The 15,926-nt window shown below is 41.9% G+C and overlaps 1 protein-coding gene across 3 annotated transcripts in view; it reads right to left on the reverse strand.

Moving 5' to 3' along the window:
• Positions 1–15,926, reverse strand: part of PLAG1 (PLAG1 zinc finger) — a 52,350-nt gene that overhangs the window by 6,230 nt on the left and 30,194 nt on the right. Inside the window, exons 2-4 of one of the 3 annotated variants that reach the window (XM_038161581.1) lie at positions 7,808–7,922; positions 4,726–4,825; positions 581–939 (exon numbers count right to left, since the gene is read on the reverse strand). In XM_038161581.1, the coding sequence (XP_038017509.1) occupies positions 581–822 (242 nt within the window). In that variant the 5' untranslated portion in view covers positions 823–939; positions 4,726–4,825; positions 7,808–7,922. The remainder of the gene's footprint in view (positions 1–580; positions 940–4,725; positions 4,826–7,807; positions 7,923–15,926) is intronic. The other 2 variants (XM_038161571.1, XM_038161590.1) reach the window with 2 other exon arrangements.

The raw sequence follows: 15,926 nt of genomic DNA on the forward strand, positions 1-15,926 counted from the left end.
TATTCTGTAAGTAATTATTTTGATCAAAAAACACACGTGCTCATTTTTTAATGGCAGCTAAATACTACACTAAGGGCTGCTTTGCAACAGAACCTTTTAACTGAAAGCATGACACTACAAAGACAGTTTGACAAATTTAAATATAGCAAAACGCGAGCCATTTCTCTTAAATCGACACTTTAGTTTTGGTGGGTCTTAGCTACGGTAACAGGGGTATATGGGCAAGTATGAAAGTACTCGTGTAAAAGTCCATAGCCAAAGAACTTTCAGTCCATACTCTTTTTCTTGTGACAATTCCTTATACAAATGAAAATTCTACGCTCATTAAAAACAAAACAAAACAAAACAAAAACAAACAAACAGAAAACAAAAGCAGAAAACAAATTAAGAAACAAAATCAAAGACATTAGCTTGCAAACTTAGGTAATTTAGAATTCTAGAAACAATCCAATAGCTACTTTAATTAACACATCCTCTCTGCAATCAGCTGAAGGCGTACAGAAATATATACTTTTACACGGCTTAACACGGCCAACATAAAATAGATAATATAATCTGAAAGATAAATAGAGTTTAATACCTTAGTAATTTGTACTTAGAAACAAAGGCCTTGGTGCAGTCTTGTTGTGTGCACTTGTAGGGCCTCTCTCCTGTGTGAGAGTATGAGTGAACCTTTAATTTCTCAACACTGTTAAAGGCCTTGTCACACAGTTGGCAAGGAAAGTTTTTTCTTGGTTTGGTTTCACCACGCTTACGTTTCCCTGAAGGGACTTTCTGGGTATCTCTTACTTCTGACAAATCACCAGGAATGACAGTGGCCATCGCAGCCTAAACCAGGCCTTCTTGTTGGACACTTGGGAATTGCCCAACTCCACTAAATGATTTAGCTTTAGATGGCTTCTCAAGTTTCATGTGGTCGTAAAAGAAAGCAAAAGGGGACTGGAAAAAAAAAATAAGAAACAACTAGTTTGTAACTAAACTTAGATTTTGAAGTTTACTTGCTATGTGATGCTTCTGAATAAAACTTAAAAATAAAGTTAGGTTCAGCTGGTCTAACTTAATACCTACAGGTTTCTTTATACTATTTGCTGCAACTCTTAAAACGCATTGCTCAGGATGAACAGATCCACATATGCCCTGAAATCACACCTCACAATTTTCCCCTCAAGCACTGATGGAGAACAGCAGAGTTTCTGTCAGATTAAGGGAGGCATCAGGCAAAGAGCCTACCTACCCAGGCACCTTTTGGCAGCTTCCGATTTCAAAGGAATTACAGCCGCGCCTCTGGTGTTTGCACAGACATCCCCCCCTTACACACACACACAACTATCAAAGCCTGTAAGCCTCAAAATGTTTGAAAACCTGCACAAAACACAGCAGTACCCATGCAGACACTATGGAGGGCAAAGCTCATGTTCCCTTTTGGATATACCTCCCTCCCTGTGATTACAGCACATCTACGCATCTACTCTGGGAAAATGCATGCACTGCAAATGATGCCTAACATCAGGTGAAATTCTCCTGTAAGCTCACCCTCTGCTAAGAGACTTAATCTATGAATGGCAGAAGTCCCATGGATTAGGGTTAGATTAGACAGATCAGGGCTTTATCAAGCCAGTGCTAGAGACCCCCAGCCTCCTCACGCTACCCTGTGAGACACGAAGCCTGTAAGCACTCAGACTCAGGCTAGCTCAGGATGGAGGCTCCAAGTCCTGCCCCTGTGGCACAGCAAAATGTCAACTAAACTGGATGCTTTCATTGTCAGGCAGTGCGTGACGTGATCCTTGTGTCTGACTTGAGGGTGAGAATTTATCATCAATTTTAAATTTGTCATCTGGTATCATATAGTGGCAACTGGGCACCTGCCACCACAGGGCACTCACTCAACAGCCCCCCTTTGTCAGGGGCTGCTGACAGCTTCGCTTCATCCTTGGAGCACAACTGCTACTATAGATACCAAAATCCTGTGCTACCCATAGTGGGAAGGGTGGAGTGCGAGGTCTGCAGCAGCAGGGACAAGGAGGACAGCAGGACAGCATTCAATGCAAGCATTTTTGAGGGCTGGAAAGCCCCAAAATTTAGCCTTTCTCCCTTGAAAGTGCCACCACCCACCCCTAGCCCCGGTGTCATGGCTGGCAGCTGCTGTCCTCTCCAGTCTCTGCCGGGGCAGCTGCGCAAGAGGCGGCCGGGCCAGGTGGCACCGGGGCCGGGCAGCGGCCGGGCCAGGGCTCGGCGTCTGGGCAGCGCCACAGCCCTGGCAGCAGGGCCGGGGAAGCCGCAGCTGCTGGGACAGGTGGAGCTGGGCAGCTGGAGCCGGGCAGGCACCACCAGGCTGCAGCTGCTCCAGCCCAACGCCACCTCCCTGGAAAACAAACCAGGCTCTTCCCTCCTGCAGTGAGGAAGGCCGGGTAGCTGGGAGGGAGCCCCGGCCTTAGCTGTCCTCTCACCCCTGCTGAGGCTCAGCAGAGATGGAGGCAACCAATTGCTCCAGAGAGGAGTGGAGAGCAGTGCCCAGGTGTGCCGGGGCGAAAACTACACGGTCCTTGCAAGCGCCCCAGCATGGTCCTGGAAGAAAGCGAGAAGGAAGGAAAGCCTGTGTTTTCCTCAATGCATGGCAGGACAGGAGAAGCAGGGAGAGGAAGTGCCTCTTTAATGTCTGCATTTTAAGAAATCCTCAGACTTGAGACCTCCATGTGAAATGTGTATACAGAGTATGTCTTTGTCTAAGCTTTTTCCTCCCTCCTCCCCATCTTCCCTTGTCTTTAGAGGAGAGAAGTACTGGTACACCAAGATGGAAATCTGCTTCTTTTCAACCCTTAAGTCCTTGAATGACAGGTTAAACTATGCTACTTCCTTTAAACTTGCAGTTTTGCAGACCACTTTATTCCCTTAAATTTCATAAGGAAACACTAACTTCTTTTAAAGATACCTAGTGAGAGACAAGGCATTTCTTTAAGGACTCTCTTGATTTCAGATTTGTCTCAAACTCATTCCCACTCATGGGATGAAGCCTGGAGACATCAGTTCCATGAGTGGGAAAATGCACAGCTCTTCAAAGTATCAGCTTAATCTTATTTTCTGTCTCATAATCAACAATCTAGTTCATTAATTCTAGTTCATAAGGAACAGTTGTTTGGAGACCTAAGAGCAATAATTTTCTTCAATAAAAGTAAATAATGACCAGTTCCAAAGACTTCAATAAAGCCACCAATGTAATCAAAAGGAGAGTCTGATTCACATCAAAGTTGTGATTTATCTGTGGATTGAAAAGTATTTTTTTAATATAGGCTTTAATCAGAATCCGGTAATAAAATTAATTTTGTTCTTCTGTTAATGAACACATTGGTCTTCAGTGCATACTGGCCTGAATGTAGAACAAAATTTTGTTTAGTCTAATCTCTCCTGAAAAATGAAATTCAGGGGAGAGAAGAAAAATCCAACACTTCACAGGGTAGTTTTATATCACACAAGCATCTGCATGAGACCCATCACACAGAGCTGAGAGCACAGCAGTCACAGCCCTCACTGCATGGCCAGGGCACACTTACAGCCCCAATGGGGTACAAGAGATCCAGCCCCTCTGGCCCCTCTCCCAAATCCACACTTAGCCTGAGACAGGGAAGGCAGGATAAGCAGAAAAGGCAAGGGACCAGACTCCACAGTCTGCTGCACGAGAGTGGTGCTATTTCAGCTCCGCAGCAAGTGGAGTCTGTGCCCAGACGGTGACAAGAGAAGCGGGGACAGCAGGAAAGATACAGGGAAGGAGGATGAGCCACCACAGAGAGGGAGAGTAGACAGAACCAGGATGGGGGTGTAGGGCTAGGGAGGCTCAGGGATTGCTGCATAGGTGTTGGGAATATCTAAGGACATGAGAATAGCGGTGAGCTGGTAACACTGGGGTGGGTGGGAAGGAACTGAACATGCATCAAGCAGGGGAGATGCAGGATATGAGGCCATGCAGAAGGGTGAAACCTGATGTGACATCAATAGCAGCCTTTGTTATGAAACAGCATATTAAGCTTAACAAATTAACATCTGACAACCTCTCACTCCTTTTCTCAATGCAAAGATCACACCTCAGGCTGGAGACCATCTATATTCAGGCCAATATGACATCACTGTTGTCTTCTCCAAAATTCCAGGTAACCTAGCTGCTGTACCAGTCAAAACATTCACAGGGATGAAAAATTTGGGTTTTGTTCCTCTACGATCAAAACTAATTAAGCTGACTTTGAACTGTGTTTAAGTGTCCTTAAAAATGCATCACTAGAACAAATATAGTGTGGATCCAATCTTTGACAATGACAGAGTTTTATTAAAAACCACATATGCACTATTATCTCAGTATCACTTCTCAATAGGTGAGGCAATTCAGAATGCTAGTATTGATCTCTGAATAGCAAATAACCACTTTTTTCCTTTTTTTTTGGGTGTGGATATATAGACTGAGCAATGGAGATAAAATTTTAAAAAAACACTGATCCTCAAATATTAAATTTTCCAAAGACCAGCTGAAAGAATTTTATGAGTAATATTGCCTGCTTGTGTCTCAACATATTATCACTTAAAATCCACATTCTTACTGGTGCTTTCACAACTGCAGGATGAATGATTATATGCAGTATCAAATATAACAAACACATTACACAAAAGCTTATATATAATACTATTTTTAAAGAAGCATATACTTAAAGAGGATTAAAGCATCCTCTGTTCAATGCACACCTGATGTTTGCCCACTAAAGTCCTCAGATTTTGGTCTTAACCAGTTCCGCTGACTCTTCTTGGAGGAAACCAGAATCCAGTACTTCCCATTTTTACTGGTCTGAAAAACAAAAGGAACAATGGACTAGACTCCAGCGAAACCAGTGCATTCATAAAGGCTGTGATGCGGCAAGACCAGGGGTTGGAAAGAATCAGAAAGGAAAAGTTAAAAGGGACAGATCCAACCCATGCACAGAACAGTATATACTGTTAATTATAAACTGTAGGAATCATTCTTGCATTATCAGTAGCAATTATGCACTTCAATTTGCAGTATACTTACATAATTTCAACTAATGCTATGCTGGACAGTGACACATAAAGAGATAAAATTAGACAAAAGCAAATGAGTTTTCATATAGTTAAAAAAAAATAAAAATCCACAGACCACAAATAATTTAGATGTAACAGCAAAACATGTGAAATGCTGGGCCCAGACTTGAGTTTCTTACTCAGAAAGGACTGAATAAGAGAAGACTCTGGATTAGGCCCAACTTTACTAGAACCTAATGCCTTCATTCTGCTTAATTATACAGGAAATAGCAGCTTAAAAGGTGACCTGCAAAGGAAAATAAAATTAATTTTAAAAAAATAATAAAACCTCTTAATGATGAACATGCTATAGGTAAATCGCAAAGGAGGGCAAGTCTAGGTATGCCTGAGCAAACTGAGAGGGCCTTTTTGGAATTTCCCTTGTATCTCCCTTTCCCCTGCCATCACCCTTTTGTAAATTTGCAGCAGGTCTTCCTTGTCTTGCTAGAAGGCCTCCTGGATGACACAGGTATACACAGAAAACATGTTCAGTGCCTCATTGCAATGGGGAGGTTTATCCTGTCCAATTCTTCCAGATGTGTAAGGGCAAAGCCCTATACATACCCCTCAGCAGGCTGAAGCTGTTTGGCAGGAGCCCTGCAGTAATGTAACATTACCCCTCCTCCTCCCAAAACATTTTCCCTTCTGGCTTCCCATTCATTCCAGAAATAATTCTTCCTTTTGATACAGAGTTCAGCTCTATACAGCCCCAGCATCCTCTGTTGGTGAGTGTGAATGTGAGCAAACAGGTATCCCTAAACACCTATTAATGTCAGAAGGACTTCAGAACAACTGACCGAAGCTCTCTGATGGCTGAGGAACATCTATGTGGGGCTTTGTACATACAGGCAGGAGGCAGAAACAGCTCCAGTACTCAAAGAAAAAGTTCTGTTTTCAAATAATGAGCACAACCCTCACCTCCACTTTTTGAGGTTCCCGAATCATCTTGTTTAAGGGAGAAAATGATGATGACTCCTTACCTCCTCTCCCAGCAAGACCCTTATAAAACCATTCCCCTGCAATGCCCTTGTCAACACCTTCCACTATCACAAAGGAAGAGTTTCATTCCCCAAATGCTTCTACTGAGGTACTACTATTGTTAAGAAATGTACTACTATTGTTAGGTAGACAATATTTAAGACAGACATGTAGATATAATGGACTAAGTCCTCATGGACTTAGCTCCTTCACTATTCACATTTACAGACTATTTCCTGTTTGGAAAAAAGACCCCCACAAATCCTGTTAAAATATTATCAAGTCCTCTCAGTGGCATTTAACATTTTCTCTTAAATGTTTATAGTCCTCAATGCTCACCACACATCATCTAAAGTCACTCTAGCAAAAAGCAGATGACCTCAGGGACAGGCCACTAGAGACATGGAAGGACTATGGAATCAGGGGAAAATGAAGCAACTGGAACAAGTAAATAAACAAGATATACACATGATGTAGCTAAAATGCTGAGGAGAATGAAGGAGGACAGTCAGGTACTCTCATTCATTCATTTACCTTATGAATACAGCAAAATGACAATGCAGTGGATCCAGGTGAGGGCAATGCTACACCTACAATTAGTGGGATCTCAATTTCTACAGGGCCTTTATTACATGAAGAGCTCAACAATTTACACACAAAACGGGCTACCTTTTTATGAATAATGAAAACATTTCCTCCATTTCACAGGATTAAGTGAAAAGATAAAATAATTCCTATTCTTTGCAACAATAAGCATGCTATTGGATAAAAGACTTTTCCTTATGCACAGAAGACAAAAGTTGTCCATGATAATGCTGATTTCTAGACCAACTTTCTCAGAAGCTTTTGGTATTAGAAAATGTCTGAGGCATAATATTGGACAAAGAATGTACCATTTTCCTTGTAACTGCTTATAGTCATAGTGTTACTAAGCTTTTCACCTAGATGAGGTAGGAATAACTATTAATGAATAACAAAGTCCAAAGTATTCTCCACATGAAGCAGAGAAGCATCACACTGCAAAATGCATTGTCACATGCATGTCCCCAAAGCCCACTTGGATATAACAAAATACAACTTCTCTAATTTGTCAGAATTCTTAGAATTCTTACAATTTACCAGATCTTCCACAATTTTTGAAGCACTAATTTTGCTAAGTCTCCAAACACCCTGATAATCCAGGTTAGATAATATTTAAATTTCAACTAAAAAAAAAAGTGCCCCAAAACTCTTAGGTGGAAGATAAATAATATAACATATAAATATAAAATAATCTATTCCTTTTTATTATTAAAAAGAGTTACTTTTTCCCCAAATTCACAGTTCCTATTTAAAAATCTGATAAAATAGTTAGAGTTATAAATATTTTATAACATTTGATATCTCAACTGAAAGGATAATGAAGGCAATACAGAAACATAACCAATAATCCTCCTCCTAACTTGCATTTCATACTTAAGAGGGTTCAAGCACAGTAAAGGAAAACAACAGTTTCATGGTTATTTTCTTTTAAAATAAGAGAGCAATAATGAGAACACAGTACTGAGAACACAGTATTTGTCATTTCGCCTTTTATATAAAACAGCAAGTCTAGCTTAAATTCCTGAAATCAATCAGTTTGGAACCAAAGGAAGGGTCCTAGAAATATCAGAATCATAATAATGGTAGAACTCAGTAAGGAGTTAATAGCATTACAGTCATCGTGGGTTTCAAATATTTCTTTAAGGAAACAAAATGGAAAGTGGTTACTTACCCTACGGAAACTGTGATTCTTTAAGAAGTGCTGTCCGCACAGATCCCAGGTGAGCACGTACTCACACGGACAGGACCAAGTCCTCTGAAGTCAGTTATGTCCATCCAGGCTGTGCCTGTGAACCACCTCAGCTCTGCACAAGGCAAAGGACTCCCCAGCAGCTCTGCCACCACTGCCCCACCTAGCACGGCCAGCAGCAGTGGCAGCTCCCACCTCTGCTCTTCACTCAAACCCAATTACCCGCACCACTGCCGCCAATGCGCTGCTCTGGCAACCTCCCTCACCCCTGCTGCTCCCAAACCTGTGCTCCCACCTCAGGGGTTTAGGTGCTGATGTGACTTGAGCTGGCAAGGTTTGCTGTGGTTGATGAAAGGGAGCAGGGGCGTGGGAGAGCAATACATGGGCAAGAGTTGATGTCCTAGCTGGAATTGTGGTATGAGGTTTGGAAAGCTGAAACACCGACCGGCATCCTAGTTGAGGAAGAAGAGAGGATGAACAAATGCAACCCAAGGAAGCAAGGAGTTGCTGCTGCTCAGGGTAGTAATGGAGCAAACTAATGCCCCAGTCCAGCCTCTCAGGTTTGCCAACAGTAAAGACCCATTCAGAGTAAAGGACAATAGATGACTTTTGGTGCCTCTGTTGCCCATGTACCGGAAGAGCCACCATTACCGTAGCAAAAGTAATGATTTTTTCCTCTTTTCCGTACCTGGTGACTAATCGTCTAAAAAGCACTGACAAGCAGTCACCTGATTAAAAAGTACTGACAAATGAAATCTGCTCTGTTGGAGCAATCAGGGACAGCTGGGGGAGCTGAGTTGGGGAAATCATCAGCAAGAGACAGCTGATGTCATCATCGTGGCTCAGAAGAGCCAAAATGACTATCAGACAGCCCGTCCATTTGTAGAGAGGCAGTCACTGGAACAGGCTTCCCAGAGAAGCTGTGGATGCCCCATCCTTGGAAGTGTTCAAGGAAACAGGTTGGATGGAGCTTTGAGCAGCTTGGTCCAGTGGAAGATGTCCCTGCCCATGGCATGAGGGCTGGTACTAGATAATCTTTAAAGTGCCTTCCAACGCAAACTGTTCTGTGACTCCCAACTACAAACCCCACCCCCTTCAGCTGGAGCTCTTAAAATGGCACAAATGTTGCCAGAGCCCCTGAAGCTGATGGAATCTAACCCCACATTAAGGTGATAAAAGAAGGAGCACCATGTAGCCTTCTCTGGCTTTCCCTGTGCTGTGAGCTTACACACAAGCCTCTCACCAGGCAGCTCCATTTTGTGGGGGAGCAGATTTAATCCTCCTGCTGGTTTAGCTGCTGGAAGGGGCTGAGGGCAGAAGTGGCAAAGTGCCTGTACTGCTCTAGGACAGCATGCTGGGACCTGCTGCCCTGCAAGGCTCAGACACCCTTCCTGGATCAACAAGGATCAACGTGCCTACTACACACTTGTACAGGCCTCAGAGAGAGAGCAGGAAGTCTGACCGGCTCCGTAGAAAAACACTAGATTTTTGCAGCAGACACTTGAACTCAGAGTAGCTGCAGGCAGCAGAAGATCCAGCTTCCCATCTGTGGCTTACAGAGGCCCCTCTTAGAGAGAATTAACTTTCCGTAAGGGAGGATTTCGGATGGAGAAGCTGATCCCATCAATGGAAACAGTCAAGCAGGTAAGAAAAATCCATGCAAAGATGTTGAAGTATTGATGCTTCAACCTATTTAGGGATGCCTTTCTCCACGCTGAATTAAAATCAAGTCTTCTGACTGATTCAGGGGTCTACATCACTGCTTGTGCTTGGCAGGCCATTTGATCTGCATTTATTTGAACAGCATGCCACTTTTTAAAAGAGGCAGCTGAGGGAGCCTGCTCACCTTTGCTCATACTTAAAAAGAGAATCCTGGCTTTGGTAGGAAGATGCTGATCCTCCCCCACTTGTCCTTGGCTGAATAAGGGTGGAGAGGGAAAGGGGCAACGAAGGTCTCTGTGGTTCTACATCTGGGAACTCAAGCTGAGGCATTGATGCTGAAGAGCAGAAAGGAAGAATGGACATTGCTTGGGTGAGACAACAGAAAGTGAGTTTGGCCATGAAGTCTGACTAGGCCAGGAGAGGCTCACACCTGCACTTTCACGAAGTGAAATTTAATTTTCTGTCTGCTTTTTTGTGTAATTTGGAAGAGATTCGAACAGCAAGCAACATATGCAGACATCTGGCACAATTGTCCAAAAATAAGGCACTGCCAAATGGCAGGAGGGACAGACCTGGGCTCCCAGAGCCCTGTCTCTGGCACTGTGGCCTTTTGTACGGCAGGCAGAGAGAGGAAAGAGCTGGCAGGTACCCTACCTGAGAATAGCTGGATATCAGCCACGCTTTTACAGCTCCTCTTCTTTCATAAGCTGACAGACAGATGTGAAAAGACAAAGGGGTCCAACACTGAGGCCCCACTGGGACAAGATGGCATTGAGAGGTGGGTGATGCCACCCGGCCATCTGCATTTTCAGACAACTGCAAAGAACCATTCAAAGATGCAGGCACTGGCCCGATGGTACAGCGGTGCTTCATGCAAAGGGAGCATGCACACATTTGCAAACTAATCACAAAAGAACAGATAGTTCTCTTGTGTGGGTTTTAAAAAATATATATACAAGGCTGTATTCATTTTATCTTGAACTTCAGGACCTGCTTATAGCACACAGCTCAGTTCAGGGAAATCCTGCTCCAAGGACTCAAGCTCTAGCCTACAGTGCAGAGGGGTGGCTGAGGGAGCATGGTAGGTAGGACAGCGGTGAGAGCATGCACAGGGTGCAGGAAGACACAACCAAATCCCCAAATCCAGGCATGCAGCAGAACTGCCTGCAAAAGCTGCTGCAGGAAAACGGAATGATGTGGGCAAAACAGTGAAAATATCTCTCCAGCGATCTTAGATATAAACATAAGAATGACTTAGAGATAATAACACATAAGAGTCACCCCTCAGGGAAACAGCCTAACATCTAGAACACAATGAAATAACATAACCACGGAAACTAAAACCAGGCAATCATTGTAGTCTACTGTTAGTGACAGCACATTACTAATATCTACTGTGTGCAGAATGAGGAATATGCTGCAAAGAATATAATATAGAAGACAGAATAATACAAGATTCATCAATACTAGATTTTATTTAAGGCTTTGCTGTTTCAGCTTTCTTTTTAAACATCCACAAAACAGAGAAACCTACAGAAACTGCAGGCAGTTGAACAGGAAAAAAATCCCAATCCCTTCAAACCAGTCTGAAATTTGGGTAGCAATGGAAACAAATGCACTAAAATTATTAAGCATACTTCTTTTCTTGTGGGTAGTAAATACATGGATTTCAGTAGTAAACATCTGTTAAATATACATATCTTTCATTAATTAATAAAGTAAGCACTTGGAGGAAAAAACCCACTAGATTACTGTGGGACAGTAACCATCATACAAAAATAGGTATTTATATAGATATGACTATTAAGTTTAATGGTTTTTTTCATAGTCATAATTCTATGCAATTCTGAGAGCTGTACTACAGTCATTAAATTTGGACAACTAGCTTTTTAATTTTAGAAAGTAACTCACTCTTATAATATGCCACACTAGAAAGAGGATTACATAACTTTTTTTTCAGAATATAGAAGAAAAAAATTCTATCATGCTTGCCCTTTTTTTTCCCCACTTTAAGTTTCTGGAAAAGTAGAACATGAACTTACTAATGTTTATTTTAGCATGACCTAATAGTCTGTAATTTAAAGAAAAAAAAATCACAATACCATCCAGCATCTCTTTGTGGGCTTTCCATGTTTCAGATTACTTAGATCCACTTTAAATCTTGAGAGCTCCGTTTTGGTTACTAAATGTTCCAAAGGACTCCTGGTTATATACTAAATTAAAGGAAACAAGAGCTGCCTAGAGCTAACCCATCTGATGATTGTGGTTTTATGGACTTTTTAAGAATCTCTGTGGCACTGCATAGATGTTTTTCTAAAAATTTTGGAGAGATTGTGATACAAATAACACTGTTAGTGTAATTACTGTTAGAATTTTTAAAACCTGCGGAAGTGTTTTTGTGTGTTTTGGAATCTCACCACCACCATCATCATCACCCCCCTCCTCCTCATGAATAATCTGCACCCGTTTTAAAAGTGATGATGCTTCTGTGAAAACAAACTTTGGTTACTGTTTAATCTGCATACAGGTCCATACTATTTTTATAATAAAATGCAAAGGAAATCCTGTAGATGCACATGCAAGCATGAACACATGACCTAAAGGTGCATGAGATTATACACTAATATGGTCAGGAACTAATCTGATATTTTTAAGGAAAAGTATTATCCTTTGCCACAAGACACCTTCAAATGAGCATGGGTGTGAGGGCAAGATTAGTGCTACATCTAGGCCAGTATTCTATCTTCAGTAATAGCTAAAACTACAGAGCAGGTCACAGACGTATGATATTTCTCTGATTCTCTCAGATCACCCACTCCTTTGATGTCAGGGATTTTCTGAACCATGTGTGGTTTCTGTTTAGCAACTTTGAGCACATCACCCTTCCAAGCAATAGTCCACGAATCTCCTGGAAACCATATAATTTTTTATAATATCTATACCATATGTTTAACAAGTCATCCCACAGGTCTCTCCACCACTGATTTCATGGAGAACCTCTTATTTTTGAAGGCTCTGAATGTGCCTTCCCTCCTAACTGTGCATGCTTTTGTTGTGAAAGGTAGTGGTTAGTATTCATCTTTCTTCCTCATGTCCACAACATGTCCACAACATTGCCCTCAATTAATTACTTCTCCAGACCAAAGTTCCAATTTACAGAAATGTTCTTTAATGGAAGCCACCTATGTAGCTCATCATCTTGACTGACCTTCTCCAAGCTTCTTCTAGTTCTAATATACCATTGAAGGCTCCAGAAATACACACAACACTTGGAAGCAACTCGAACATACACTCTGGTAATGACATTCTCAAAATTTATTCTGGAAATTTTTACTCTAATATTTGGATTGTGTTTTGGGGACCAATGAGTTCATGATCTCACAGGATCGCCAATCACAATTCCCAAATCTTACTCCTCAATGGTAATACTCAGCTCAAACTCTTAATGCAATATATAAAAGTTTCAGTCCAGTTATCCTTCTTAGTTATCATCACAATTTATCTACACTGAATCTTATCACCCATTTTGTTGCATAGCCCTCAGCACTTTAATGTCCTTCCACTGCTCTCCACAGTTAGCTCTCCTCTTCACAGCAAAGCTGCTCACCCAACTGCTCATCCCCTTACTGATACCATTCATGAATGAGCTCCACAGATCTCTGTGGAAATTAACTGGGACCCTCCTTTAACTGAGAACTGGCCTTCTACTTCGACCCTTTGACTGTACCTCTTAAACTGTCATTTACTTGTGCAAAAACCTCCCCTCTTACATCATCTTAGTTTCCTTAAAAAGTCTTTTTGATAAAGTTCACTTTGATCTGTGAACCAGAACATCTTCTTGCTGATCTTCCCAAGAACTCCAATTCCCCAAGACAGGACTTCCTCACAAATGGTTCTTTGACTCTTCTCAAATTATCATTCCTATGCAGTTGGCCACCAATGCTATTACCTATGTACCACCTATGTTTGATTACAGCATCTACCAACCAAATACAGATTTCAGATTTGCCTGGTACAGGCCTGCCTGGCTCAGACTACCCCTGAAACCACGATTTTCCATACCTGCATTTCAGAAGATTTTTCTGAACCTGAATACTCGAGCATGTACCATTTAGACAATGTAATTAGGTTGCAGAGCACAAATACATTGGATAGGTGTAAAGTTTTGCTTTTTGAGACAGTCACCAAACAAATCATAACTAAAGATGGTTTTAACAGTTCCAGCTATCATTGAAGTAAAAGAGTTTCTGTTGCTCTAGTCCTGCTAGTTAACACAAGCTCAAATAAGAGGGGCAAGTTGGTGGTTGAAAAAAAACTCAATACGTCATAGAAGCTGCAAGGACTGTGCTAGGACAAGGCCTTCCACAGGAGCTGATTTCTCTCATGATGCTATACCAGATGGTTGAGAAGATCAATTCTGGAACAAAACCACAACTCATGCAGGACAGATATAAAGTGAGAGACAGGGTAGTCTCCCCACTACATAACACCACGTCCTGGGTACAGGTGGCATCCATGCAGTAGTGCAAAGCCTGTAGCAGAAGCCCAGTCCTGCCCAGAGTCACACGGTGGAAACAACATTGCCTGGGGGCAAAACCTGTGACAGGGTTTAGCATTGCTTTTTGTAACCTTGGATTTCTTTTAACCATATTATTTATTGGAGCTATTCCAACTGAAATGCTGATGATCCTGGTTGCCCTGTTTCCCCTGCCTCTTATCCCAGCCCTCAAAGAAAGGCAACAAGGAAGAAAGAGTGACCTATTTCCAAGCAGTCACTTCCAATACAACCTACAGTCAAGGAACTGCTGTTCTATCTGAAAAGAAAATACTTCATAGATTATTGAAGCTTTACAGTAAATAGAAAGTGTTACATCTAGCCATGATTGCTTTTGCTACTACTGTTACAACTGTGATGCTGGATGATGGTATCAATGACCTTATGAGCTAAAACACAAAAGCCTTAGGGAAGGTTACGTGAAAATGCAGAATACTTAAGGTAATACCAAAGCAAATCCCTCTTCAAAGCTGTGACCAGTGAGCATTTCTGAAGCTGCACAGCACAGACACTGAATGTATTTCTGACTCTGTTCGTGTACCAGCTTTGTGCTATGTTGTTAGTACACATCTAAATAGCTTACCCTGACCAGAGTGACTACTCAGAGCCCCTACAAGCCCTTTTGCTACCAGAGCATCCTTGTGAACAAGGTAAGCACATAGCTCTGCATTTGTTCCCACTTCCCATTTGGCATGTTGAGCATTCTGCTCCAGAGCGCTGTGATACCATGCAATGCAACTTGGGATGCACATCTCAATGCATAAGAATTCTGAGATTTGATGCCAGATTAGTGAACAACTAAAAGCAGTCATGCATAATTTAAAGCTACACAACTGAATGCTGCAGTGGGAGATAAGGCAGGCAGTTAGTATCCAGAACAGCCACCGGGATTACAATATTTGGATTCAGGTAACCAGAAGCAACGACTGGATCAGTTTCAAGCAGGAAAGCCAGAATCAGTTAGAAGTCCACACAGATTTTGTCCTGGAGCTACACCAACAGAAAATCATTTTGGGAGCTCCTGTCAGCTTGAAGAAATGTCATAACAATGTGGTCACCAAACAACTTTACCATTAAATCACAAGATAATCATCATGTTATTGGCAGGACAAACAAGCCAGGAAGGCTGACAGTAGCACAGAATTTCTCCATGTCATGTCAAGGGATAGGGTTCCCTGCTGTCACAGAAGCAGGTTGTGAAATGCAAACGTGTTCCTCTACTCTGTCCCAACTCTACCTCCAAACACACTGGCTTAAGACTTTCTCAGTCTTGCTGGACACAGTTTACCACAGTAAGCATTTACCAACACTGGCTGATCTACGATGAAAGGCCCATATTTCCTGAAATTTAAATTTTAATTTCCACAGTCTAAGACACCAGGCCACTTCCAAGCTCTCTTTTTTTGAAGCAACTTAGTAGACTCTGCTTCCCTGATTTCAAGCCTACATTCAGTGATGTGAGAAAAACACATGCAAGACTTTGCCTTGAACAGCTGCAAACTGCTAGTAGGGCAGGCTTCCAGAAAGGTGGAAGGAAGATGGTGACAAAAAAGATGGAATAAAAATAGTCTTGTGACTGTATGGTATGCATCAATGTTTCATGCACATTATGGGAAAAAATCCTGGAGGGCAGATGGAAACATGAAATAGAGATGCTTTTGTGAATCCCAGAGAATGTCTTCCTCTAAAGTGCTCTCCAACAAGACGCTTGAGCTCCTTTCACGCTGTGGGAAAGTAGCTCTAGGCTAGCAAAAAAATTTGCAATCAAAAAGGTATGTTTAGTTTAATTTCATTTTTAAAAAGGAGTGAAAAGATGAATTTTACAATAGTTGTTTGTTCTATTAATTTTTCAAACAGGTATTTAGACAAATGGATTTATTTATT

This window comes from Motacilla alba, chromosome 2 (genome assembly GCF_015832195.1).
Source record: "Motacilla alba alba isolate MOTALB_02 chromosome 2, Motacilla_alba_V1.0_pri, whole genome shotgun sequence".
Classification (NCBI taxonomy): Eukaryota; Metazoa; Chordata; class Aves; order Passeriformes; family Motacillidae; genus Motacilla; species Motacilla alba.